General features: G+C 39.6%; 3 protein-coding genes across 5 annotated transcripts; 1 reads left to right on the top strand and 2 right to left on the bottom strand.

Moving 5' to 3' along the window:
* On the bottom strand, positions 1-9,699 carry zgc:113229 (uncharacterized protein LOC550612 homolog). Its single transcript, XM_034689664.1, has 7 exons — positions 9,434-9,699; positions 6,210-7,577; positions 5,978-6,111; positions 3,473-3,896; positions 3,194-3,329; positions 2,886-3,079; positions 1-1,254 (listed from the first exon to the last, which is right to left on the bottom strand). The coding sequence occupies exons 2-7, from the start codon at positions 6,993-6,995 to the stop codon at positions 1,006-1,008; spliced, it is 1,923 nt and encodes a 640-aa protein (XP_034545555.1). The 5' UTR covers positions 6,996-7,577; positions 9,434-9,699; the 3' UTR covers positions 1-1,005.
* Positions 8,987-18,444, top strand: rad9a (RAD9 checkpoint clamp component A). The gene is made up of 12 exons (XM_034689665.1): positions 8,987-9,287; positions 9,441-9,511; positions 9,635-9,708; positions 9,850-9,898; positions 11,623-11,737; positions 11,897-11,996; positions 12,367-12,473; positions 13,029-13,135; positions 14,199-14,263; positions 14,928-15,026; positions 15,982-16,228; positions 17,964-18,444. Exons 1-12 carry the CDS (start codon positions 9,254-9,256, stop codon positions 18,078-18,080), a joined length of 1,185 nt encoding a protein of 394 aa, XP_034545556.1. The 5' UTR covers positions 8,987-9,253; the 3' UTR covers positions 18,081-18,444.
* Positions 18,438-27,811, bottom strand: tbc1d10c (TBC1 domain family, member 10C). 3 transcript variants are annotated; one of them, XM_034689663.1, is made up of 10 exons: positions 27,747-27,811; positions 27,225-27,365; positions 25,722-25,821; positions 25,526-25,633; positions 24,870-24,976; positions 24,555-24,669; positions 24,352-24,417; positions 23,203-23,392; positions 22,872-23,029; positions 18,438-21,089 (listed from the first exon to the last, which is right to left on the bottom strand). In XM_034689663.1, the coding sequence occupies exons 2-10, from the start codon at positions 27,359-27,361 to the stop codon at positions 18,579-18,581; spliced, it is 3,492 nt and encodes a 1,163-aa protein (XP_034545554.1). In that variant the 5' UTR covers positions 27,362-27,365; positions 27,747-27,811; the 3' UTR covers positions 18,438-18,578. The 3 variants fall into 3 exon arrangements, with proteins under 3 accessions (XP_034545554.1, XP_034545553.1, XP_034545552.1); XM_034689662.1 differs by having other exon boundaries at positions 27,225-27,361; positions 27,747-27,766; XM_034689661.1 differs by lacking the exon at positions 27,747-27,811 and having other exon boundaries at positions 27,225-27,562.
* Positions 27,812-27,995: the final 184 nt, after the last annotated feature.

The raw sequence follows: 27,995 nt of genomic DNA, 5'->3' as shown, positions 1-27,995 counted from the left end.
TTTTGTTTCACAGTTAAGTTTAATGGGGGTTTATGTGTCAGACTATTTCTTGGCCAGTTGCAAAATGTTCCCTCGAAGGAAGCACAAGTTCAGAAACATTCATGACAGTGGTATTGATTTTCTCATCTAAGTCAAAATATGTGAATGAGAACATTTCTGAGAAATCTGAATTATTCCTTTGTTACTAACCTTATAGCTGAAAGCTTTTAATATATTCATGTGACATGATAATTAGGGACGAGTACCCACTGGATTCTGGAGCTGCTGCTTCAGCTTTTAAACTTATCTCCTCACTCCTCTAGGATTTATTTCAGACAGACAAGGAGCCATTACACAGAGACATAGTGACCAGGGGGGTCACAGAGGAGTCTGATAGAAGGGAGTGGCATCACAATATTTCTGATAAAAGCTGAAACAGCTACTTGAAGGATATTCACACCAGCAACAACGTCTGTTAAACACTTATACAAGTAATGTAACACTGGCAGTAAATTATCCAGTCTATACAGCATGGACTTAATGACTAGAAAGTGTAAAAAATCCTCCATGAAAATAAAATTTGATGTTTAAATATTACATTTATAATTGTACACCATTAAACTTGTGGTCAACTTTGGCACCTAGTTGCTGGAAAAGTCTGGTGTGCATCTTTTAAAAATGTCCCCAACACAACGCAGCAGCAGTACATGGTGTTAGTTTTAAAGGCACAAGGTTATCCCAACACAGTGGCAGTCCAGAGAATGCAATAACGTACAGTTATGCTTCAACTATTTAAAGTGAAAACAAGTCAGCAGCAGTCGGTGCGCACTGCAGACACAAAACTCTCCTTGTAAATGCTGAAGTTGTTCCTGAAGTCCTGAATCCACAAAAGCTGGGGTTGTGATGCAGTGACTGATGTTTTCCAGGGTTGAATTACTGTGATACTTGCTGCCTGATTTATCTCTTTCCAAAACATCTTCAGCACAGATGAGAAAGTCTTCAAGACAAACCATGTTTGCACTTTGACTATCTGTGCTTCCTCCCAGTGTTCTTCCTCTTCAGAGCCCGGATCCAGGCAGGCAGAGCTGGCCGGCGTGCTGGAGCTACCTCCTCCATAACTGCTGGCTCCACCTCATACTCCTGATCGATCACAGAGTCATCCTCTGCTCCTGAGTCTTCCTCCTCTGAGTCTGAAACATCCAGATCCATCTCTGGAAGCGGGATGGTCAGCACCTCCTCTGAGAAGTGAACATGTCGGTTCCCCTCAACGCGCCTCTGATCCAACAGAACAGAACAAAAATTAAAAGACGTGAAAGAGATATGGTTTGTAAAATACCTAATAAGTTTATATTTTGTCTATGGATCATATCAAGATACAAATCTCTCAATGTTGTGATAAAACTGTATTTAATACCTCTGCTACATCCAAACAATTCATTGAAAAACTCAAGTTAAGAACTGTGTAGTTTTGACAATGTTCAGCTGTTTTGATTTTCAATCAATCAAACAAAGATAGAAAAGTGTATTTTCAATCAGAGTGAAATTTGAATTGAATTTTTCTAAAGGAAAGTGTCCTCATCGTTACATAAATGTGGTTACAGAAAGAGAATAATGGAAACATTTTTAGGTTTTCAGGTAAAAGTAAAGTATTTCCCCTGATTATTGGTTAGAATTAGGGATGCACGATATTGGGCTTTTGGCCGATATCCGATATGCCGATGTTTTACAACTCATTTAGCTGATTGCCGATACCGATATTTTTTTTCCGCACACCTAATTGCAGAGATCATCAATTCTCTTCTGTATTGGAATTAGCGTACAGTATTATGGTGATACTCTTATCACATTAGTTATGTAATATTCATTTCTTGTGCAAAATAGGAAAAATACTTAATACTTAAAACTACATAATTATATATGACAATTGCTTTCAAACTAAATGAATACAAAAAGATACATCCTACTTAAAACTTGGATGATGCTCTCCCTGAGACAATCATAACAATACCCACAACCAGGGCAAATTTGGCCAATTTCACATTTGACATAGTAAGTAAACCTAACCTCTGTTCACAGGGAACATGTGAAAAGTGCAACTGTACAGCAATTAAACCCAAATTAACTGACTTTAATTGACTGCTGCTTAAATTCTAATTTAACTTAAAACATGAGCCCAATATGTGAGCAGCAGCCCATTATTTTATTGGTTAATTATATCGGCTGATATCGGCATGCTGGCCGATGTCCAATAGTTCATTTTTAAGCCAATATCGGCCAATACCGATAACGTGCCGATGATATCGTGCATCCCTAGTAATAATTGATATATTTCTTCAAAGATACTTCTTTGAAATAATTGATTAAATCTTTAACAAAGTAACCAACTAAAATAAAGTGTTACAAAAATTTAGAAAAAAGGAAAACTGTCATGTAATCGTGAAAAAAAAATGACTTCAAAATGTCAGTAACGTTATGTGTTTCTTTATAAGTAATATTTAAGCACTTTTATGTTACTTGCTGACCATTTATATGTTTACTTTTCTTAAGTGTATGATGCTTTTTTAAAGGCCATAGAATATGAGCAATCAAATTAACACACTGGTTTAGAGAGAAGGACAGGTGACGAGAGACAGTAAGCTTTGGGAGAAGAGTGGGGGAACAACAAGCAACAAAGGGCTGAGGTCAGAATTAAACCTGAGGCCACGCAACAAGGACTAAAGCCTCATGGAGTGCATGCTTTAACCTCTGAGTTAAACTTGCAGCTGGTGCCTCTGAATACTAACACACTCAAACCTGCTTAGTCTGAAGTCTTCCTGCATTGATTTGGGACACAGGTAAGTGGTGTTTCTCTACCACAAGGCGGCGGTGTGTTACTTAAAACACCGGTGCTCTTTCTTAAAACTCACCCTTTTTGTCTCCACTTCCATTGAGGACTCTGAATCCCGGGATATGGAGTGTTTGAGAACGCCCTTGGGTGGAACAGAAGAAGAAGGAGACAAAGGCTGCGAGGAGTTAAGGATGTATAAAGGCAGGGCGTCATGTTGTGACGCCTCTCCTGTCTCCTTTGTCATCTCACTGTTTACAGTCATGGAGCTTTCTTCTGTAAGCAAAGAGACAACAGAAATAAGTTTTTACTTTTAAAAAGAGCACAATTTCATCAACAAATGACAACACCTCAAATTTTTGTCAACCCAGAGTGTTTAGCTCTTCTGACCTCTGTCTGTTGCTTCTCCGGCACTTGTCTCCTCTGTCCGAAGCCTGTAGTCTCTCCTCCCAGCTGACTGATGCTGCCTCTTCCTGTTGAGCTGGACTCTGCTTTTTAATGCAGAGTTGTCCAAAAGATCTAAAGGCTGCAGATACAACAAGACAATAGGGTGACAAACAAACATTTTTAGGTTACATTTTAACATACAGCTCATAGAAAATAGTTTAAATAAAATCACATGATTACTGTTAAAATGGTATATTAATGCATTTTTAAATGAAAACTGACCCTTAGAAATGAGGTGGGTCTTTGTTGCTGCCCACTCTCTTCTGACTGCATGTCTGATTGGTTATTTACATGCTCCATCGGTTCTGGCTGACCAGTTTCCCTGTGAACATCCTGCTGTTGCCTCCCTCCTGAAACGTCCATGCTGACAGGCAGGAAAACATCTGGTAATGTCTGTGTCATGCTCACATCTGAACCAGGTGTTGCCTCAGTGCCCACAAAGCTCCACTGGTTGCTCCCTGCTCCATGTTGTTTCAAGTTCACCGTGTCAAGAGGATTTTGTGGGATCAGGAGTTCCTCTGATGGCCTCTGATTGGTTGAGGGGGTTGGCAGGTTTGGGTTTAAAAACTTTGCCCACTCTTGACCTGTGACGATCTCCTCCAGTAAACTGAACGAGCCCAAGCCAAACTCAAAGTCGCCAGCAGACCTTTCACACGAGAATTCAAGTCACTGCAACTTTATACAACCAGACACACATATGTACTAAAAAAAGACAAGTCCAGTGATTCCAAACTTATTCCTTGCACAAATGCACACACACAAAAATACACTTACTGACAGAGGAATGAGAGAGAAGCATATTTTATGGCTGCTTTGAATTGCATTAAGTTTAAGCAGATCTCAGGTTGGTGTGCAGTTTATTTCAGAGGACGGCAACATAGGGACTAAAAGTATCTTCACATGATGTTTCCACCAGTGTTGTATAGTCGTGTAGCCATTCTAAACTATTTTGCATCAGTAGTCACAAAGGAAATATTCAAAGATTGTTCTTTGAAAGAGAGGGGGGTTATAACTTAAGAGGAAAGTTAAGAATAAAGATGGTGAGTGTTTGGAGAAGTTTCTGTATTTCAATCTGTGGTGTAAAACTGTGGAACAGACTCAACATGGAGCTGCAGCAATGTCAGAACATAATTCAGTTCAAGAAGAGGTATAAAGAAATTATTTTCATGGGGTACAGGGAGGAAGACAAGTGTTGATAATCATGAGGGGTTTACTTTTGATGTCGGTGTAAATATGAAGATTTGACGAGTGGGAGTGCACTAGTATAATGCCAGAAAATAGTGAATAAAGGGGTAGGATTAGATAAGTTTGAACTTCGTCCTACTCCTTTTCACACATGTAAAGTAAAATGATTCAGTGCTTGCTAATGGAACTGATTGATTTTGTTTCTTTTGTATAACTATTTCTTTTTTTTTTTCTTGTTTTTTGTACAACTATTTATTCTTTTCTACTTGTATGTCTTTTTTCTATTCTATTTTACTTTTACATGATCAAATAAAGACATCAAATCAAATCAAATCAAACACAATTGAATTTGTCATTGCAAATGTTGTTTTTAGTTTTGGGGAATGACACTTCCTGTTTCTATGTTAATTTCTCTTCTTCACATGTTCTAAACTTTAAAATCACAGTTTCTGTTTTTCAGCACTCCCTTCAAAAAGCCCAAGTTTATCCCTGGAACCCTTAGCCAGGAATCCCCAGAGCAACAGAAGTGTTATATTTTTTTATCTAAACTCCATTCGGATTTGAATTTACCAAAATATACTAAGTCCAGCTGTTACAGAAAGCAGAGAGCCCTTACACAAAAATAAAACCGCCGCTTGATAAAGGTTGATGTCTTCGGTGGTATTTGAATGTGTTGTTAGGATTTCCAAAGATGAACTTATACATGAATTTCATGGTATTGCTCGCTTGTAGTCTCAAATGGGACTTGTTAAATACAAGACAACCTTTTCCTTGACCTCTTCAGGGTAAAAACACACTTTATGGGGTAGTGTGTGTGTATGTCTTTTTAAAGCCTTTATGTGACAGCCAAAAGCTTGAGAAAAACAGAACTTTTTATATTTCTACATGGAGCAAATTCAGGGTGAATACTGCACAATAAGCCTCACTACATTTACATGACAGGTATAGAGTCGCAGGTTACCTCACAGATTTAAAGAAAATCAATGGTTAGCATATTTTGAAAAGGTAAAATTTAAAATTTAAATTAACTTTAAAACAGGTAATGGCTCTACCATATTTAGAGCCTCAGAGATAATATTATGATGACAGGGACCATTCTGAGTACTCGTACTGTGTGTTAGTTACTGTGTCCATTTTGAAGGTAGTTATTGTAAATGATACAGTATTTTGAAATTGTGGTATCACCTTTAAGTTGAGCATATTTCATTGATGTTTCCTCAAAACATATGTTTTTAAATCTCATGAGACTTATCTCTGTGCTTCAGTGCGTCTTACAAGTTGTGATGACAGCTGCTGTCAGTGACAGAGGTGTGTTTGGCAGTTTGGAGGGAACAAAAATGAGCCAAAACTTATACCACAGCAGTGGTTTAAGACGTCTCAGAAATACTTCACATATCTCACTCTGTGTTGCTTTTGGCCCGAGACGCATCAACACAAAACCAGACTGAGAGCTTTAAACATGTGTCATTCTGACTCTACTGCTAGTTTTGGTGTATGTATTAATTTGTTTTGTATTGTTTGGACACTTTTTTGTTTGCTTACCTTGTATAGCCTTCATTGTTGCCATCCTCTGTGTGTGCTGGAGGAGTTTCACTGGGATTAAAGCTGTCTAGTGAAGGGGGCATCCTTCCTTCCCCTGTGTTTGACGTGTTGATGAGAGTTTCTGCTGTCATCAGCTGGTTGCCAGGTAAAATCAGGGAAGTCAATTACATTTCAGTTTCACTTCAAAATATTTTTTCTTATAACTTGTGACAATAAAAGAAACTTAACTCACTCCATTTCCTTGCTCCCTCTTCTGGTTATTTCCCCCTTCTTCTTCTTTCCCCTTTTTCCCAAAACTCCCCTGCCTGTCCCTCCATTTCGCCTTGATCTTCTGAGTCCATCTCCTCGTTTTGTTCCCTGTTGTCCCCTGTTGTCTTCTGGAGAGGCTGTTTGTTTTCCCTGATGAAGCGACCTGCAGGTCATTAGATCCAAATTCTCCATTTCTCATGTGTAACACTTTGTCCACTTGACTACCTGTGTCAATATTTCCATCTGCAGGCTTCATGGACCATGTATAGACTCTGGGTGTGAAACTCTGACCTGTAGTTACTGCATCATCTTTATCCACACCCGTCCTCTCAGAGGAAGAGATACCCACATCCTTGAGTGAAAAAGAAGGAAACAGCTGTTCTGTTTCTTTTGGGATGTCTGTGTTTGGTCCCATCACCCTGAGCTCACCCGTCTCACGGTCAGTGTTTTCTTTCTGGGTGGGGAAGGAAATGAGATGACTGTCCACTTCACCTACATGACCTGATTTTTGTGTCTCTGTCGCAGGGATCCCAAACTCCCTTGTGGGAAGACCATTAGTTCTGAAGTCAAATCCATTTGCAGGACTGCTGTTAACTCCCTGGAGGTCAGACGCTCCATTCTCTCTGTGCTGCCCCCAAGTTAGAGCAGCTGGGTTGGATACAGGTGTGTTCAGGTACACCTGGCCCTCTTTCCCTGGCTGGAGTTTCAGTTTCTGCAACATGGACTGCAGCAGGGCCTGAGTGTCTGAAGCATTCCGTGGCTGAGACATTTAGGATTAGGACTGCTGTGTATCAAATCCAGAAGAACACGAGAATGACAGGTGTGTGTACACACAATGATAAGGTCGTCGGCACAGAGGTGGATTACTCAGACATTTGTTGAGTGTTAAAGTGTTGATTAAACAGAATCCAGACAAAATGAAAGAAGCATGATCTTTACATGGATGGCGTCACCATACTGTCCAACCTTTGTCACTGATTCTCATGTGATGGTTGTTTTCTTCTTTTTTAACTTTCCAATCTTTTTCCATGATCATTGCAAAAAAAAAGATTTAGTCCAAATGAAGACAGGTTCGTCTCCAGGGTTTTAATTCCCCAGCTTCTTCTCTGTCTTTGCTTGAATGGAGGTTTTGCTCTTATATGATCCTTCCAAGGTTTCAGCAGCAGTTCCTCTCTTCTTGACAGATATCTGACTCCTTTCTTCTCCTGTCTTCTCAAACTCTCTCTTTCTCCCCTGATGTCCGTGGTCACACCACAGGAAGGTGGCTTTGAGTCACTCCCATTCAGAAACAGATATTTCTATCAACGGTGAAGGGAGGAGAGACGGTGCAACGCTCTCCAGTTCTTACACCCTGAAGCAGACGAACAAGAAAGACCAGTGAGGTGAGATAATTGTGTACTGACAGTGACTATCTCTCTCTCTCTCTCTCTCTCTCTCTCTCTCTCTCTCTCTCTCTCTCTCTCTCTCTCTCTCTCTCTGCCCATCTCTCTGTTTGCCCTCCCTTCTATCCCATTTCTTTCTCTATCTTCCTGACTTACACATGTGCATACGCCATCGTTCTTCCCACCATGACCAATGAGTGGTAATTACAGGGCATTTTTAGAGCACAGCAGCTATTTGTGTCTTTAGAATGAAAGAAGTACAGAATAACAAGCAATGACCTCTGGAACAACCGCCTTATACGATCTTTAAAGAATGTACTGAAAACCTCATCCCTTTTAATGGAAGAATAAAATACTATACTATACTACTATATTCCCAGTGCAATGACGCAAACATCGTGCTGAAGATGGAAAATACTTTTCTGCATGCTTTTAAAAATTCATATTTGTGATTGATATTGATATTGTTATTATTGTTATATTTATGTGGATTGATTATTGAGATCAACTTTAGTACAATTATCAATTCAACAATGCAAACTGACTCTATTGAGCCTTAGTGAAAATCTGAGATTATATACGTTTTAAGATTTATGCAAAGTAGCCTATAGCAACAGCTGTCAAAAAGGGAAGGGTAAAAAAAATGGAAAGGTTTGTCTTGAAATGCAGTGAATTATAATTTTAAAACCAAAGTACATATCGTCACTTTCCATGCTCAATTTCCTATAATTTGCATAATAAAATAATACAGTTTATTAAGCTAATAATACATATATATATTCTGTATTCTGTACTCTGTGCAATAACGTTGTGCAATACACCGTGCAATATCCCTGCCACTTCTACATCCTGTATACAATACCTTCATTCCCAGTGCTTTTGTACATAGCGAACTGTAACTATTCTGTGTTTCTGTATATACTTATTATTGATCCAAATTATATTATGTCATTCGTATTTATATCTTATTTTATTTCTTCTTTCTATTTATATTTTGACTTTTTCATACTGTGTGTAAGAGCATTCTGTGAATAAATTATATTTCTGATAAATAAAGTATTTCTGATTCTGATATCAGATGTAACATAATAATATTATATATATAATAATGTTATTAATATTATTATACGTGTTATTATACGTTGTTGTTGTTATTACTATTATTATCATTACATAACATACTAATATTGAGATACTTTCAAGAGATGACATGAAGTACTTTATTCAGAATATTTCAACTGATCATTTGGGGCTCTGCACAGACCGCCTTATCAGACAGCCTTTTGGAAACATAATAATTTCCTTTTTTTTTGCAGGAGCGCTCTGCGCATGCTGAAAGCCCAAGCCACGCCCCTTTGAGTTCCCGCCTCTCTGATTGGTTAACACAGCGGAAGCGGGCAATGGCGGCGTAAACAACGCAAAGATCCCTGCAAACGACTGTTGTCTCTCTTGAACCACGATGGAAAGTAAAGCTCAAAATAAATGTATGACTAAATAGATCATATCTTCCGTACAAGTAGGATTTATCTGAAGTGTGTAACCATCAACCCCCCCTGGTTCGCTTCTTGAAGGCGTTGAGCCGCTGGTTTCGGCTAACCTTTAGCCTTACTTTGGTTACTTCTAAATAAGTTTTAAGATCACAGAAATGGACTGCGTGGTGACGGGAGGAAACGTGAAAGGTAGCGGAACATGTCTGTCTTCGTTACCCCTGTCTTACCTGCAACATGAGAGTGAAAATGAAGTGTTAAAAGTAACCGTGGTGTGTGTGTGTGTGTGTGTGTGTGTGTGTGTGTGTGTGTGTGTGTGTGTGTGTGTGTGTACGTACCGTCCAGTGCTGGCCAAAGCCATCCACTCTCTCTCCAGGATCGGTGATGAGCTGTACGTAGAGCCTCAGGAGGATGGGGTGAGCAGCTTAATCATATACACCAACACTTCCCCCTTCAATGCGTGCATGCTTGTTGCTTCCTGTTGGCGCACTCTTTGCGTCAAAGACAAGTCCTGATGTGGGTTATTTTGTCTCTTGTAGCTGGCCCTGCGGTCTGTCAACTCATCTCGGTCGGCATATGCTTGCTTCCTGTTTGCACCACTCTTCTTCAGCAGGTACTGACTGAGTGTGTAAATGGCTCTGTAATGGGTTTGTGCATTTGTGGTAAAAGTAGAAAGTGTGTCACTGACATCACATTTTTTAAAAATCTTATATATGAGGTTTAATTCATATGCGCCTCCTTTTTTTTCGTGTAGGTACACCATCCCAAGTGGGCATGCTTTCCGCTGCAAGATGGCAATAAAGGTGTGCTGAGAGGTTCTTTTAATGGTTTCAACCATTTATGTCTTTTAGTTAGTGTTAGGGTTGCCAACTTTCTCACTGCTAAATAAGGGACAGGTGCAAGGTGCCATGGTGGTGTGAGCATTATGTGTGAATTCAGCCTATATTCATATTCTGATTCAACTGGAAATGCAGAAAGTGTGTATATTCCCTTTAATCCTGACTGTATCATTATGTAACCTCATATGAATGCACCTCAAAGAAACCACAATTTGGCTCTTTACATCAAAAAACAGGCAAAATAAAAATGAAATGCAAAAGAGGAGGATGACTCACCAAATGTACTTTTTCCATGGATACTTTTTGCTGCTCTTGACTGACTCAAGCAGTCTTTTGTCCTTTTGCACAGCCAGAGAGAAGTCCTTACATGACAAGTCACAGTTTACAGATATTTGAAGTCATTTTTGATCAGCTCTGTGCTGCATCTGTTTCTTGAGTCTGACCATTTAATGGCCATCAGAGAGAAAATCCTCTCCACACTTTTTGCAGGTGTGATTGGCACATGATCCACTGCCGTTTTATCTGATCCAGGATCTGTAGAGTGCAGTCTGCTGTATTTACAAGACTTAATAGTCAATATACGGGACAATTAAGGTCCCATATGAAACAAACCAATTTAGCCCAATATACGGGATGTCCCGGCTAATACGGGACAATTGGCAACCCTGGTTAGTGTATTCACAGGGAACTTATTGTTTTCAGTAAATGTACGTATAAAAGGCCTTGACAGATGAGCTCGATACTCCATCAACACTATCCATTGATTGATATCACTTAAATGTTTGATTTTATTTTTATACAAAAAAGCTCTCCTGGAGCATATTTTTGTTTTTTTTATGTTTGTGTTCATTTTGTAAAACTGCTTTGCTACTCTGTATTAACTCTTGCACATAGTTGTAAATATAAAGGGTAGAACAATTTACTACCTGCAAGTGCAAGCAAAAGTTGTAGATCTCAGATACAGTGTAAGATAAGATAAAATACTCCTTTATTCAGCCCACAACGGGGACATTCATGGAGTTACAGCAGCAAACAAGAAGGTGTACAGTACAAGAATTCCAACAAGAATATATATAGAAAAAAATGTCCATCAGAGACAACAGCTTGGCCATAATGCTCCTGTCACTGTGTCGGACTTGGATGTCACATAATTCTAAGCATAATGCTAAAACACTGCTGCAATCAAATGTATGTTAAACTCAACAATATATTCATATTTTTGGATTCCCATTAGCAATTAAGCCCTAGTCCTGGGATCAACAAATCCAAACATGACATTCAAATCTACAGAAATTACATAATGAAAACATTGAAGGCAAAAAAAAAAAATTGAAAATATAATAGTGACAACAATGACAAAAACAGGCAACATACAAAATCAAGAAGAACACAGTTTTAATTTTAACTCATTGTGATACTGGGTTTAAATCCTACTAATCTCTAAAGTACCTATATACCCAAGAATCCAATAACAGTTAGATAAAAGAATGACCAAGAAGTTCTTAAAAAATGATGATATATGTACACACGTGATTATAATGTTCTCAAATGTGTCTAAAAAAATTCTCAAAGAAGCTTCTCAGTCTTAATTAAAAAAAAAAACTAAAGACAATGTGAGTATTAACATGGTAATGTTCCTTGTATATATTAACTTTTCCCACTCGTATGTTCCTCTTTGTGTGAACCAGAGTGTGCAGGCTGTATTCAGGTCTCTGGCAACTCTGGAGAAGACAGTGGAAAAGTGTCACATCCAGCTGCATGAGCAGAAAAACCGCCTCACCTTCACCCTGCATTGCAAACACGGTATCCCCACTTCATGTCGTCGTTAGACAGTTCATAATTTTTTATGTCGATGATTACGAAAGGATTACATATTTCTACACTGACACATACTTATTTTAGTATAGCACATCAAGAATGAATTGCACTCTACATGCTTTTGTAATGGTATTTCCTCTGCAGGCCTCCTGAAGACACATAACCTGTCTTTCCAGGACAGTGAAAGCTTACAAGCAGTGTTTGATAAGGACAGCTATGCCAATGAATTAAGGTCCCAGCCCAGGTCTGTAAACATTTCTGAATTCTTTCTGAATAGAGAAATATAAAATGTCCTTCATTGCTAGCCTTAAACTGTCATAATATTTTGTACCTGGTCCTTTTGCCTTGTTGAGGTGTTAAAAAGTATGTGGGGCTGATGCAGATATTTTGGACAACAGAGGGTTGATTTAGCAAATAAAGGGCAAGATGAGGAAGTTGTCAAAAGCATCATTTTGCAGTTTTTCTTTAAAGAGGGTGTAGAATTGAGGCCAGTGTAGACTCACAACTTTGGCAAACAACGCTTTTCTCACACCTCAAAATTTGTTGAGTTATTTGCATGGCTTGGCTCTACCCTTTCCTGTGACAGCTGACTATGTGCTTTCTCTCACTCTCAGGCTGCTGGTGGATACTGTCGTTCACTTTCCTCAGTCTGTGGAAGAGGTGACTGTGTCAGTGAGTGATGAACGGATGTGGATTAGGAACCATGTGGAGGAGGAAGCAGGTGACCAAGTAGTCTTTCATTTTCAGTTTGTTTTTGTATTTACATGTTTGTGGGACTCTGTTTTACAACATTTAACCTACTTTTATCTATCAATAGATACATTAATTATCATATAACTATTTAAGTAAGTTAGTGTATCAGTGCTCACTTAAAATCAGGGTCATTTTTTGGGGTATTACACAGATGTTAATAACCATATGTCTAATTATTAAAAACAGCAGCAAACTCCAAAAATAAAGAGCGTATGATCCTTTTTTATTTATTTAAACAGCCTTCTAAGTCATTGTGTGGGTTATGTTTAAGGTTTTTAATACAAATATAAATGAGAGTTGCTGTTATAATGTTATTAGTGATATGTAGATTTAATGCCAAAAAAAAAGTGAATTGAAACAAGCTCAGCAGTGCCTCTGTGTGGTGGAAAGGCAGAACAGCGGACTCTAACACTGCCAAACTTAAAGACCGAGAATGCAAAACTATAGATTGTCCAAAAACACAAGTCGCTCTTGTCTTTGCTTTTTCATGCAGACTGACTTTCTCTTCCTGTTTCCCCCTCAGAGCAGTCCAGGGCCATGCTGACGGAGCTGTGTCTGGCCTCAGATGAGTTTGACCATTTTGCCGTGAAAGCTCACAACAGCGTCACCTTTTGTCTGAAGGAGTTGCGGGTAAGTCAGACAACAAAAGAGGGTATGGCAGGGCAAAAGTAAAGTCAGCAGTCTGTGTTGGAGGAGGTGTGGAGAACAGCTGGCAGACCATTTTCACATATTTTGGAATTGCCCAAAAATCCAGTCGTATTGGGGGGGGAGTAGAAAGAAAGAAGAAAGAAAGGTACTTTTCCCAGGGGGGAAATTAAATTTTTTGCTACACACACAGTTTTTTTTTGTATATACATACAAATGCACACACATGCAGTGAACATGCTTAGGGAGAGATGTCAGAGTGAGGATACTGCCGTCAACCAGCGCACCCAGAGCAGTTGGGTTTGGTGCCTTGCTCAAGGGCACTCCGGCAGTGCCCAGGTAAGTGAACCAGCACCTCTCCAGCCACCAGTCCACTTGCCAAACCTCATCCATACTGGGACTCGAACCGGCGACCCTTCGGTTCCCAAGCCAAGTCCCTATGGACTGAGCTACTGCTGCCCCCAATTAAGGCATTACAAAACATTTTTGGAGCAGGGATTGACTGCTCATTCTCAACAATTTATCTGGGTAACATCGCAGCCCACCTCTCAGTTAAGGATAAATGCTTGCTAAAGATTTTTTTAGCAGCCAGCAAAAAGGCCGTGACACGAAAGTGGTTGCAACCCAATCCTCCAACAGAGACTGAGTGGATAGAAATCGTGTCTAGTATTGAAAATATGGAAAGAATGACTTACTCTCTAAACCTTCGAACAGAAAAATGTTTGCATTACTGAGAAAAATGGACTGTGTACGTAGCATTGAGGGATTACTAAGCCATTACTGCATGAACTGACTGTATTTCCACTACTATATCACATGGATGTATAGATGACCTACTGTTTCTGTTTCACTGAGCTGTGTTGTCTAACTCTGCCCGTTTACAAAAATAGAGTATAAAAAAAATAACTAAAGTCAGCAGGGAGAAGACTGTTGAGGGAAAGGAGAGATGGTTAAAACATGCAGAAGTTGAGGTTTCCAGTAAGAGCGATGAAAATGACTCATCGAGGAGAATTGTTGAATACCTGTTTTTGTGTCACATTTTCTTCAGGGTTTGTTAGTGTTTGCAGAATCGACTGGTCTACCTATTTCTATGTACTTTGATGAGCCAGGCAGGTAAGCATGCTCACATAAGTTGTTTTGCTGATCAAGTAATATTGAGGCTGCAACTATTCAAAATTGTCATTATAGATTTAATGTCTAAAGTGCAACAGAATTGTGAAAGGAGTTAGAGCCTAAAGCGACACATTCAAATAGCTTCTAGCTGAAAATCCTAAAACAGATCTGATTAAAAAATGAAGGAAAGCAGCAAACTCTCACATTCAGATGGCGTGAACAAAAAGTTCCACTTTTGCATGAAAATAACTGAATGACAAAGATATTTATTATGGAATCAGTTTAACTTTTTTTTTATCAACTTGTCAGTTAAATGTTAAAGTTAAACCATCTTTAACACTGTGTGTGTGTGTGTGTGTGTGTGTGTGTGTGTGTGTGTGCGCGTGCGTGTGCCTGTCTGTCTGTCTGTCTGTCTGTCTGTCTGTCTGTCTGTCTGTCTGTCTGTGTGAGAATGTGTGTGAGAATGTGTGTGTTTGCCTGCGTGTGTCTGTCTGTCTGTCTATATGAATGAATGTGTTTGTGTATGCGTGCGTGGGTGTGTGTGTGGGGTGGTGTCTCTCTGTTTGGGTGTATGTCTGTGTATGTGTGTGTGTGTGTGTGTGTGTGTGGGGGGTGTTGTCTCTCTGTTTGGGTGTATGTCTGTGTGTGTTTGGGTGTGTCTCAGCCCTGTGGTGCTTTCAGTAACAGACAGCGTCCTGGAGGGGAACTTTGTGCTGGCGACACTTTCTGAGGACTCAAACCACCATAAAAACAACACGCAACGGTAACACTCAAACACAGCTGACTGTGTGAATGAAGCAGAGGTACTGTTGTCACATGTCACAGGCTGGATGTTTTACTCTGTGGAATGGTATAAGTGTAGTTTTGTCAGCCAGTTGTCATTCAGTCTCAAGAAAGACTTCAGTCAGAACAAGGAAATAACAGTTTGCCTTTATCCTAATAATTAATTCAGCTCTGATGACACTACAGACAGGAAGTCCTCACAGTACTTACTCTGCAGAGAAGCCGCCTGGTGGGTTACAACCTTTATACAGTCTATGGTTACAACAAACTATATAGAAAGTCAGCCGTCCACCAGCTGTAGGTATTTTGGAAGTAGCACATTTGTTTTTTGGTATAAACTTATTGTCTTAGTTTGGTATTGAAGGATCCCCTTATTTAGGGCACCGTGAGCCTAGCAGTTTAAGCATGCACCCCATATATAGAGGCTATAGTTCATGTTGCAGGGGTGGCAGGTTCGACTCTTGGCCTTGACCATTTACTGCATCTCTCTATCCCCACATTTCCTGTCTCTTTTGTGCTGTCCTATCAAATGAAGGCAAAAATGCTCCCAAAAAATAAAAATAAAAAATCCCCTAAGCTATAAAAGAAACAGTCTAGTTCTTAAAAAGGAAAGATGGTATGATAAAGCATAACTACATTAAAGCCAAGCAAGGTCAATACATTTGATTTGAGTGAGGCTCCAATCAGTATAATATAACTAAAGATTTCTTTGTAGTGTTCAGAAGTTATCTTAAACTTCATGGAATACTCAAGGTTAATCTAGGTTTTACACTTCCTATTGTTTTCTGCCAGTAGAAATGCCCTCGTTGTGTCAAAGCAGCAGAATTAACTCACATGTCAGTGTGTTGTAACTGTTAGTTAGGCTCATCAGACGCGACCTCTCTCTTTTTCTTGCTCGTCATATTTTTCCTCAAATCATCTCTTCCATTCTTCAGCGCACGCACACCGCAGCCGCCCCCTCCTGATGACTTCATGAACGACGACATGGACTCCTACATTATCGCCATGGATACCAGCATGGCACCAGGGCCTTCGACTACAGGTCCACCTGCACATCCCTTTGACGATTCTACATGTTCAAAACAGCCGACTGCAGCCAATCATAGGGCGAGGCATCACAGTGAGGAGGAGGAGGAGGAGGAAGATGAAACTGACGATTTAGACAGACCGCCTAATAAGAAGGTATGGTTAACACAGTCAATGATGAAATGACTAAGGGGCTCAGATAAAATGAAGAACTGCCAAAATGAATATGGAACGTAGAGGGATGAGACAAAAGTTGATTGCCATGTGTCGTTGTGTTTTGATAGAAACTAATCCAATCTTAATCAAACCAAACACTTTGAGTATATCAAACCTTCTGTACTGAGGAGAGAAACTAGCAACTGAAGCATTGAGGCCTTCGCTCTCAGTGAGTGAAGTACCTGCTCTACAAACTGAACTGAGTGGGTTTGACAGCTTCCTGTTTTTGATATTAATGGAAACTACTCATATCCTTCAAAGACTTATCTACCGGCTGACTCAATTACAACTGCTAATCATTTCTGCCTCTGATATGAATGTTTCGCTACTGTTGTAGTGCTTTCAACAGCTTTAAATGAAATGTATGTTCATCTCCTGTCTGCTGTAGTTGGGCACACACTTGTGACATACAGTAAGTGCCTGAGTTAAGGGATTGTATGTCAGATATTTTATCCTTACAGACAAAATACACCAGGCACAGTCTCAGGGGGGCTGACAAGTTACCACTTCAGAACTTACTTGTGTTCTTTTCATTTAAAATTGCAGATCCTGATTTGGGAACTAAAAAGCTGTGGGCAGGATTTGAATCATCCTTTTAAGGCAACATCAGGCTTTACATAAATGCCACTTTACTGACTTTGTTAAACAAAATGCAGACATCACAAGTACATGCTCCCTCAATGATGGCAGGTGAGCCCAAGTAAACTGTCCGTTAGGCAGATGGTGACCAATGATGTCTGGAGTCTAAGAAGATCAACGCAGAATTAAGTCGGATAGGATTGGCCCAGCTGTCACCAATATCTGTTCAAACTAGGGATAGACCAATTATCGGCCCTGATATTCGGCATTTTGATGCATATCAGCATCAGCCTTTTTTAAAAATCCGACGACCGATAAGAGATCAATTTAAAACTGGGTTATTTTGGCTCTGATGCAGCCGCACCACCAGGTAACTCCAATTAGAGCATAAACCAAAACCGAAGTGAGTGCTCTGGTCGGAATCTTTCAAAATTCACTAAATCACGTGGCAGTAATGACACCGTCTGCAGAAACCGTAGCCGAGCTTGTGTTCCATTTCTCCCTGCAGATTCTCATTACAGGGGACGAGCTGAGCAGCATCCGTTGTGGCCCCTACAATTACTAGTGATTTAAAACTCATACAACCCCACTTCAAAAACACTGAAATACCCCCATAAAACAAAGATAAGTGAAGGATTAACATTTCAGTTATATTGAAATTTTGGAAAACTTAATTTACCCTAGAAAACTTTGGAGAGCTATTTATTTGTTTAAGTTTCATTTAACTTTATAAGACATGCTGCTGAGCCTGGGAGCTCCCTGCACTTTGTGTTAGAATATTTTTAAAAAGATGTCTATTGTCTAACATAAAAAAAACCTTTAACATGTTGCAAATCTGAAAAGCTGTTTAATAAACATATGCATAAAGGAATTTAAACAAAGTTAATTTTGACGCCAATATTTCCCCTTTTACTGCAAATGAATATCGGCTCCAAATATCGGCCTCCTTCAATACTAATAATCGGTATCGGCCCTGAAAAAAAACATATCGGTCTATCTCTAGTCCAAACTATGTGAGATGTTATCAGGCTGACATTGGTGTCTCCCTATTTAACATAGAATACATCATAATTATACTCTTTGTTTTCTTTCTCAGTTCTGTTCCCTGTTCTTTGGATCGGTGCTCCCCCCGTCCTCTCAGATGACGACTCAGCCAGTGTCCAGTCAGGAAGTGTTGGCCAGTGACAGCGAGGATGACTCTCAAGCAGAGTGACGATGAGTTGAAGGATGAGAGGAGGGAGATGGACTTGTAAAGTGTATGAATGTGTGTTTTGGATTGCTTTTACACACCTACACCTTCTCCAGCACCGGAAAAGAAAAGGACTTCCTGAAACTTTATTTTCCACCTTTACTGAGTGAAGATATCTTTCCTTTACATGGTGAACAATCAGAAGACAGTCTCCAGTACAGAACAGGATCAACTCTGTTTGTTCCCACTTTTTATTGAACTATTATGTCAAAGGTGGATTATGTGAAATTGGATGTGAAGCACTTCTTGTTTATTTTGGTTCAGAGTATATGCAGAAGAGGTCAAGGTGAAAGGAAGCCTTCTCTAAATAAAAGAGACATATTTTCAATGTTTGTGAAAGTTATTTATTAGTTATGTACAAGTCAAGAGGTTCAAGTATCAAAAAATAAGGACAAGATCTCTGCACAGTCAATTAAAAATAAAATCTCTCCACATCACTTCAGATAAAAAGATTTGTTTGTGTTAGAAGTAAGCTTCAGCGTAAGAATCAGAACATCTCAGCGTCTGTGATTCTGTATTTGCAGGAACATCACGCCTCCCTTTATCCTTTTCCCCTTGGAAGCTTTTCCCTCTAGTCTGCGGCCTCTTCCTCTCTTTTTCCAGCTCCTTCTCTCTCCTTTTTTTCAGCTTCTCCTCCTCTTTCTCCTTCCTCTCTTGCTCCCTCCTCCTCCGCCTCCTTTCCCTGGAGCTCAGTTTCTCCTGTGTCTCTTCTTTAACTTGCTTCCCTATCCCTGTCCCATCGCTAAAATCCTGTATCAGGATTTTGGGCACCTGAATTTTGGCTGTTCCTTTTTGTTTGCCCTTGTTGGACTGCTCTCCTCTCAGTCTGCGAAAGAGACCAAGACGTTTTGGAGGGTCAGGCAGCTGCTGCTCCTGCTGTGTGGAAGTCCTCTCAGTCACTACAGCAGGCAGCGGCAAGGGGACTTCTTGGGGTTGGGCTGGGTCAAGAGCTCCAGGACTGGGTTGCGGTTCAGTGAGATAAACTTCTTCGTGATTAGGGATAGGCTGTGTTTTCAGTGGCATGATGAAAAGATCTTCAGACAGCCTTCGTCCCAACCAGGATCTACGTGAACTAGATGACTTCCGGACATAATCACCAGAAGACCTGCTGTTGCAACGCCCACAGGCTTGAGTCTGGCTGCCGTTACTGTGCTCAGTCTGTTCTTTGGCACAATCTGAATCTTGTTCTTGGACTTGTGGGTGCCCATCAGTATTTTGAGAGTCTGTTTTATCTGTAGATTTGAAGACCTCATCATCTTCTACAGAGAGTTCCTCCACTTTTTCTGTCCTTTTCTCAACTTCAGAGCCCTCGATGTTTTGTTCTCCAGGTCCAGTCTCAACAGGGTCTTTCACTTCTGTCAAACTTGTTTCTCCATCAGGCTCAGAGATGGGACTGACTTCTTCCCCCTGTGTTCCTAACAAGTCAGTATCATCCTTGTTCACCAGACTCTCTGTTGGTGTTTCTTCTGCTTGTATGTTATTGTCGAGCTGTTCCTCTGAGTCTACTGTGGAAATCGATCCCTCTTCCTGTGTAGGTGCACATGCTACAGTGTCACATCCTTTCTCTGAAGACTCTTCAGATTCTTCACTGTACGTCACTATTTCATTTGCAGCTGGTATTTCAGCTTTAGTGTCTGAATCAGCCACTGAGTGAGAGCCTTCTTTTGTTTCAGTGCAACACAAAACAACTGTCTCTGCTCCTGTCTCTGAATCTACATGCTGTTCTGGATCCTCTGACTCTACTTTCTCCTGCATGTCTGTGTTTTCCTCTGGAGTCTGCACCAGCACATCAGAATCTGTCTCTGCATGAGTGTGTGGTTCTTTTATATCTGATTCTGCTGATGACTCATTCATGTGGTATTCTTCTTTACATGCATCCTTCTGTGAGTTTTTCTCTCTCTCTGTGATCACATTCTGATTTTGCTCCTGCAAGTCGTTGATAACTGGAGCTCTCACTTCACTGTCCATCTCACTAGTTGCTTCAGAGATTTCTGCAGCCGTCTCCACCTGCATCTGATGCACATTCTCACTTCCTGTCCTCTCCTCCAGTTTCATGTCAGTTTGATTCATCCGCTCCTCACTCAGGTCGACGCTCTCTTTCATCTCTACCTCAGTGTTTGAATCAGCATCAACATGTTTCTGTATCTGATCTCCCTCCACAGCAGCTGGTTGTTCACTTTCTGCTGTTTGTTTTTCTGACTCTTTCACTTGGATTTCCTGCTCTTTGCTTGTGTGGCTCTGCTGTTCCAGGACTTCCTGACTGTGGGAGATGTGTTCAGGAGGGTGTAAAGTAGTTTCAACACTCTGATCTTCAGCTGGACCTTTGAGCAGTCCCTCTGTCTCTTCTGATAACATTTTACTTTGCTCTGCCTCCTCGAGTTGACTTTTATCCTCTTCATTGATTCTCTTTTCCACTTCTTCACTCTGTTCTGTTACCACTGTTTCTTCTTCTTGCTCTGTCAGTTTATTTTGGATTGTGTCATTTTTTTCAGGTACTTCTAAAAGTTCTGTCTGTGCAGTTTGTTCTCTCTGATTCAGCTCACTTTGTTTTTTACATTCATCTGAATCCACATCGTCCTCCTCCTCCTGAACCTCCTTCACCTTCTTAAAATGGAACTCCGCACAGTTCCTCCAGTCCTCACTTGCTCCCATTGAGAGATGCCTCACAACTTTGCCTCCACCTTTCCATTCACCTGTGTTGGCTTTCCCCCCTTTCTTCCACCTGTGAAGGAGGGAGGGAGAAAGCGATAGGGTGGAGGCTGAGCGAGTCAGCGGGACAGACAGGTTCCCTTTCTCCCGTTCCCGCTTGTTATTTTCTTCCTCGGTCTGTCGAGCCCTTGCCCACGCCATCCGGTATCCATGGCAGCGACCTCTGGGGTCAAACGTGGAAGCAGGTCTGTCTTTCCTCCACTTTTCTAACTGCTTCTCTGTTTGCTTCTCCAGATCTTTGGCTGAAAGCTGCACAGAACACACCTGAGAAAGAAGCAAACATTGTTCTTAATTTTACTTTATATAACTTAATATGTTTCTATCTCTCAAGCTTCCTATGATGATATGGATCTAGGGGTCTGAAATAAAGTATTACTTATGATTCCAATACAATTCAAGTCTTAAAGTAAAACAACTCAGAGTTCAGTGATGACAAAATATTGTTCAGGGTAGGATGGCATGAGTTTTTAAAACATGTTCAAACTAAAATATTTACAGTGGTGGACAAAGTACAAAGCTTCATTACTTAAGTCAAAGTATAAATCCTCCAGGTCAAATATTACTCCAATGCAAGTGAAAGTTGCTCTGTCAAATTATTACTTGAGTTAAAGTACTGAAGTACTTGCTTTTAAAAAAACTTGCTAATTCAAAGTACTTCTTAAAATATCTCAAAACTTTGTATTTCACAAAGCATGAGTGCAGTCTAGAATTCATAGTAGTACACTCTGTTACATTATGTTTATCTAGAAACCATTACTTGAAATCTCTAAAAACTATACCATGGAATAGAAACAGAAACTACGTTACTCCAAGAACAGACAACTTAGTTTGAAATGTTCATCTGGAATGACACAAATGTTATGTAGCTCAACACGCTTTCTCAGGTTGGACAGTGAGTCTTTGTATGTTTGGGCAGAAACAGGGAGAATTATAGCCATCATTACCACCTCTAAATGAACTCCCTGATCTGAGTGAAATTGCTCCACGTTCAACCGTGGAGACGCACGATATACAGGTATGACTAAACCACTGAGAGAAACAGAACTACACAAACACATTGTACTGTCTTAGGGATCGGATTTCAGAAAAGAGAAGGAAATTCATGCACTGACTTCAAAGCTAAAGTAGTGATTAACTAGAGCATTGATAGAAATGTAGTGGAGTAAAAAGTACAATAATTGTCTTCTAAATGTAGTGGAGTAAAAGTAATAAGTACCCCAAAAAAATAATACTCAAGTAAAGTACAGATACTCAAAAAATGTACTAAAGTACAGTACTCAAGTAAATTTACTCTGTTACTGTCAACCACTGAGTATTTATAACTGAGATGACTGACAAGTTAAAGTAAGGTGTCGGGCTTACATTAATGGCTTGTGTCAGCTTTGGCATTGAGTTTCAGTTTTCTCTCTAGAACTCTAACGGAGGTGGGGAACCCTGTTTTCTCTCATTTGAGAGACGATTCAATAACCATGGAAAGTGTACTGCTCAACAGGTCAAATGAAAACTCTTTAGAGGCACTGAGCTGAATTCAAAGTAGTTAGCAGACTTTGCAGCATGTTACACATATCTTTTTTTCAAACTGATCAATCCATTCATGACCTCTTGTGTTGTTATCCCATAAGAAACCATTACCATCACCATAGGAATGGATGGATGGATGGTGGACACTGAAAATAGATTAGAATAAAACAGAATAATTTCAGATTGTTTTTTGCAGGGATGTTTCCCTCCGAAGAAACAAACTGGCCTTAAATAAGTCAGGAAAATGTCTTAATTCATTGTGCAACATTTTTCCATCTTTTCAGAAATTGCAGTCATTGCCCCATTTATTAATCTGCTGAGTAATAGTTAATTCTCCATGACAACACTAACTGCTGACATCAGAGCAGCACAACTTACACGACAGTAAAATAAAGAACAAGGTGGTAACTAAACCTTGTGAGGGGCTGTGTGAAAGGCGTTAAGTTTGCTTTGTTACATTAATGAGGCTAACTAAAGGCTGCAGTTTGTCCAGCACTAACTAATGGCAAGTCAGTTTCATCCTACCTCTGCTATGAAGGTGTCGTCTTCCTCTTGGACCTGATCCCTGACGCCCCTCAGCCTCTCAAGAGTCTCCATCTGGCCCTCACACTGCCTCCTCTGCTCCGCCCTGCCCAGCACCCGACGCACAAGCACAACAGACACCTGGAGCAGCACCCGCACACCTGCACCAGAGACCAGAGGACAACAGATGCCAGGTGGATCTCATCATATGCTTTACTTGAATTGATGGGAATTACTTTGAAGATCATTCAAATACACAAAATACCATTCTATTAATAATACACACATTCAAGATTTGGTTGCGTCATATAAATAAAATGTATCAGTGACATACCAAAGCAAAAAAAAAGGTCCCAGACTCTCAGCAGCGTGTTGAAAGGCAGATGACGAGTGAAGAGACACATCAGCCAGTCGGTGGCAAACATGAGTGGCTCCACACCGTGCTGCTGTAGATGTTTGTGCACAGCTGGACACGTCCTTTTTAAGACCCAGCTCAGCATGCCTGCATCAAATAGGACTCCCTCCTAAATCAATCAATCAATCAATCAGACTGTATTTATAAAGTGCTTTTCATACAATGGCCTTGTAACACAAAGTGCTGTACATAAAAACAACAACAAAATAGAATATATTAAGAAAAAGATCCCACCCCCAGCCCTGACCCCAAACCCACCCCACAATCCTAAGGTTAAGAACACAATATATGCAACAATAGTAATAAAAAAAATACAAATAAAATTAAAAAATAAAAAATAAAAAATAAGTTTCTGAACGAACTGAGGAAACTCATGATATCTTAATGAGGAAACACTGGAGGTAAAATAAGGTGTTAAAACTCAACACAGGAAATTAAAATCACCAAAAGAAAATACATTTCTAAGATAATAAAAAATTAAAATATTAAACCATTAGAAAGAAAATACGACGCTATACTTAAAATAAATAAATACATAAATAAATAAAGTAGAATAAAAGTGACTAAAATTTGAAATAGAAAATACATAAATTAAACTTCTAAGAATAAAAAAATCAGTTAAAAGCGAGACTAAAAAGGTAGGTCTTGAGTTTGCTTTTAAAAAATATGTTCTAAAGAAGGCAGTTAGTAGGTAAAGTTAGTGAGTTCAGGTAAACACAGATTAAGTTAATAAATTGCTTTTGGCTTTAGCATTTCCCAATAAATCTATTACAACACACTTTATTTTGCAAAGGCTTTTTTCGTTGGTCTGCTGACCTGCCAAACACTGACTGAAATATGCTTCAGTTTAATTGTACAATATGTATGCTGACTGAACATTGCATTCATTTTCTCTATCATAAGTTAAAGATTAAACTTAAATGATGAGCCACTGATTTCCACTAGTAAATTATATTAACAATCCTATATACCTGGTAATGATATGTTTAGGATGCGATAGAAGTATTAAAATCAAGTGTAGTGTCAGATATATTATGTGTCAATGTTTGCATGTGTGCAGGTTCTCACCAGCAGAGGGCTGTAATATCCGGGCAGGTACTGCTCACTGATCTGCACCAAACACCAGAAGGCCTCCTGTCGGAATGTCACATGAGGTGAGATTCAAAATGAAATATCACTAGATCAGCATCAGATGCAACCATGGCTCACTTGTTTTTAAAAAAAAGCAAGGTGGGTGAGGAGGGGGGGTAAACTGTGTTGTTGATCTCTACCTCAGCTGGCATGTTCATCAGCAGCACTGCAGCCACCGGCCCCTGTGCCTGACAGTAACCCTCCTCTGGTTTGTACTGAGTGTAAGCCTTCAACACTCGAAACAAACCACGCTGCCTGCAGACAAACAAACACAAGCCACAAATGTTTGGATAAAAATAGACTTTGCATGACTGTTCAGTTTAAAATTCTGGATCAGGAAAATGAAGATGAAGAGGTCATGCAGTTGAGGCATAACAGAGGGACTGTTTTTGTTTTTTTGTCATCAGTTTGTATGCAGAAAAAGAAAATCAGAGGTACAAAGTATTGTTTCCTACCCATGTCCATCCTTAGAGAGGAACATTTCATGGAAAGGAAACTGTCGGTCCAGGTCTCTCTCGATCACATCCACCCAGCTCTGCAGAGCTGGCTGTGAGTCCAGAGTCTAACAGATGAAACAAGGTTAAGGGAATTATGCACAAACTTGAGACTTTACTATCTCATTGCATCGATTACCAGCAGGAAAACTTTACATACTGCAATTGGATTAACATATTGTACTCAGTGCTTCATCACACAAATATTTAATTTCATTCATGTTCCTTTGTATGAAAAGTATAAAGATCCAATGCAACTCAAACAGCGTGTCAACTACGATTTTATCAGGCAACTTATCAATTAATAAACTTTTAATTTCACAGTTTACTACTCAGGATAGCTCACAGAGCCCCACGCAATGTCTTAAATGTTTTATTTCAAAGCAGAAATATTTAATTAACAAATATATTAAACTGAGAATTAAAAGAAATCCCCACGTTCATGACGCGTGGTCCAGGTAATAGTCAGATTTACTTGATGACGAGGACATAAAATTGAGTCACACTTTAAACTGTACATTGGACAGTACCATATCAATGGTTTGGCTTCACAAAATATGCGGTTGTTACTGCTGCTTTGAAAACATCACCACACTGACAAAGTTCAGGTATCTTGCCTGGTAGATAGTTTCGTTTAGTTTCATCCTGTCGGTCGCTCCACACAGCAGAGGCCAGCACTTTGCTCTGAGAGAGGCTGGGATGCCTTTCTGACACTGAACTTTGACCTGACACAGACACAGGAGATGTCCACATTATTTTATCTCAAATGTCATCATTCAGCTTCAGAGTTTGTTTTTTTTAATCAACACACACCTTACTAGCTTTCTTTAGCAGGATGTGATCCCATTGGCTGATGATGCTTATCCATTTGGCCTCCCTCTGCCTGACCAGCTCAGGGGCTGGACCCACACTCCTGACACAAATCAGCAAACCAACAAGTTTTTATTTGGAAAATAAATATCAGTGTTCAATAGGTGCACGGTTCAAAACATTCATTAAACTGGAGGCCTTCAAGTTACCATGCAGAGCTGCTGCATGCACAACCGCGTGTTTTCACAGTAGAAGACAGCTTTCAAAACTCAAGACAGGAAACAGGAAAACCACGCGCTCGCAGTTTGAAGTCTCTATGGCAACAGGTCAGGATGTTATCAATGGGGAGACATTGATGGCTGTAGGTAGCCGCTTGTTTCGCTGGTCTTATCCTAAATTTAAGCCACTTTATAAAGTTCATCCTTAAAATATTTTTGTTTTATTGTTGATAAAGAGATTGTAATATGGAGTATTTTTTATGTTTTTTATATTTCTTCATGAGTATTAAACGCACAAAATGAATGTGTGCACAGACTGTCACATGAGGTCACTTGAGGTTTGTCTCTTGAACTTTGGAATTAGGGAATCCTTGAATTTAACAAAGACCCAACTCCACTCTGTGTTAAATCTACTTCTCTGCATAATTTAAACCATGTTCTGTTTCATAAAACTATTAAAATAAAATAGTGGCACTCAAATAAAGGATCGATTAATAAAACCATTGTTTTGCTTTGTAATACCATGACTTGGTTAAAATTCTCATCAGGGTTCCCTGAACAGCCTCTTTGAAACTTGTACTCAATCAGAGTTTGAAAAAAAAATTTAAGAAAATGAATTTAGATTTTTAAGTATTTTTTTGCAATGCCTTTTTAAAATATTTCATATTCTAACAAAATGACATTATTAAAGATGATATCTCTCTCTGGCTGAAATGATCAGGGCTCATGTTATCTTTAAGACTGTCATGATGATGGGGGATAAACTGTCACAATGAGACATCTTTATAATTTTTCTGGGACACGAGCCACAAACAATGAAAAAGAAAGAAATCGCACTCTTGCATTGATAGCTGGCATAGCTGTCATTTGATACACTCAGGTTAGAAGGAACATTGTAAAAATATGTAGGATCATTGTTGACTTAAATATGTATGATATGTTATATATTTTTTACAACGTATGATACCTAATAAGAGAGATGCAAGTTTTGCCATAACAGATAAATTAAGTGTAGAATGAGAGATTGTTTTGGTAATTAATGATGAAAATATTCAAATCTGTGCATATGAAAAACATTTAAAGAGCTCTACGTGCATTTCTTGTGCGGTTCTTCATTTAGTAATGTTCTGTATTTTCAGGACAGAGCAGATAGAAGATTTCCAGAAGTGTGTCTACCTTGACGACCATACAAATCCCCAAAAACTACATCAGATGTTGTTGTCTTCCTCTTAATCAAATTGTCTCCATCAGAAAATATATCAGAAAGTACAAATGTGGAACCTCTCACCCAGCCTCGGATCCATTGGTCAAAATGAAGCCAAACCGGTCTGTCTCAGGTTCAGGGCCAACCTCTGACCCTGCATCAGATCCAGAACTGTCCTCGTCATTGACCCTCTTCTGGGCTGAACTCAGTGGGCTCAACATCTTACTAACAGAGACGAAAAGGGCACTGTGTGATCTATCCTCATAATGAAGCTGACACAGCATTGCCTTGAGACTGTGATCGCTTTACAAAGCCTCCTATATGTGAGCAGTCAGACATATTTAATACCATAAATCCATTCAAGTTAGTTGTGGTAAACAAAGTACACCTCTTGATGCTGAAATGGAACATTCTGTTGTGACATTTTCAAAGTGCAACCTTTACTACCTTTCTCTGAGTCAGGTAGGGGAAAGTTATATCGTCTGTTGGCAACATTTTTTTTATCATTAGAGAGAAGCAGCTTAATTTAACTTTCTCTCCAACCAAAAACAAGCAACAAGCAGACAGCTTTTTAATCTGATAAAATATTAATTTAGATGTATTTACCTTAAACATTTCCGTCATGTTTGACCTATAGTTTAGGGGTGGAGTGTCATATCCTCTAGTGAGAGGAGGAAGACAGACTTCCTCTCTCTCTCTCTCTCTCTCTCTCTCTCTCTCTCTCTCTCTCTCTCTCTCTCTCTCTCTCTCTCTCTCTAACACACCCACACTCACACACACACACACTTTGTCCACTACAATGCACAAGCCAACTTAGTCAGCTTCCAATTTGGCTAATATATACGTAACAATTTC

Source organism: Notolabrus celidotus, chromosome 8 (genome assembly GCF_009762535.1).
Source record: "Notolabrus celidotus isolate fNotCel1 chromosome 8, fNotCel1.pri, whole genome shotgun sequence".
NCBI classification, from domain to species: domain Eukaryota; kingdom Metazoa; phylum Chordata; class Actinopteri; order Labriformes; family Labridae; genus Notolabrus; species Notolabrus celidotus.
This window is presented reverse-complemented; position numbering and strand designations above follow the sequence as displayed.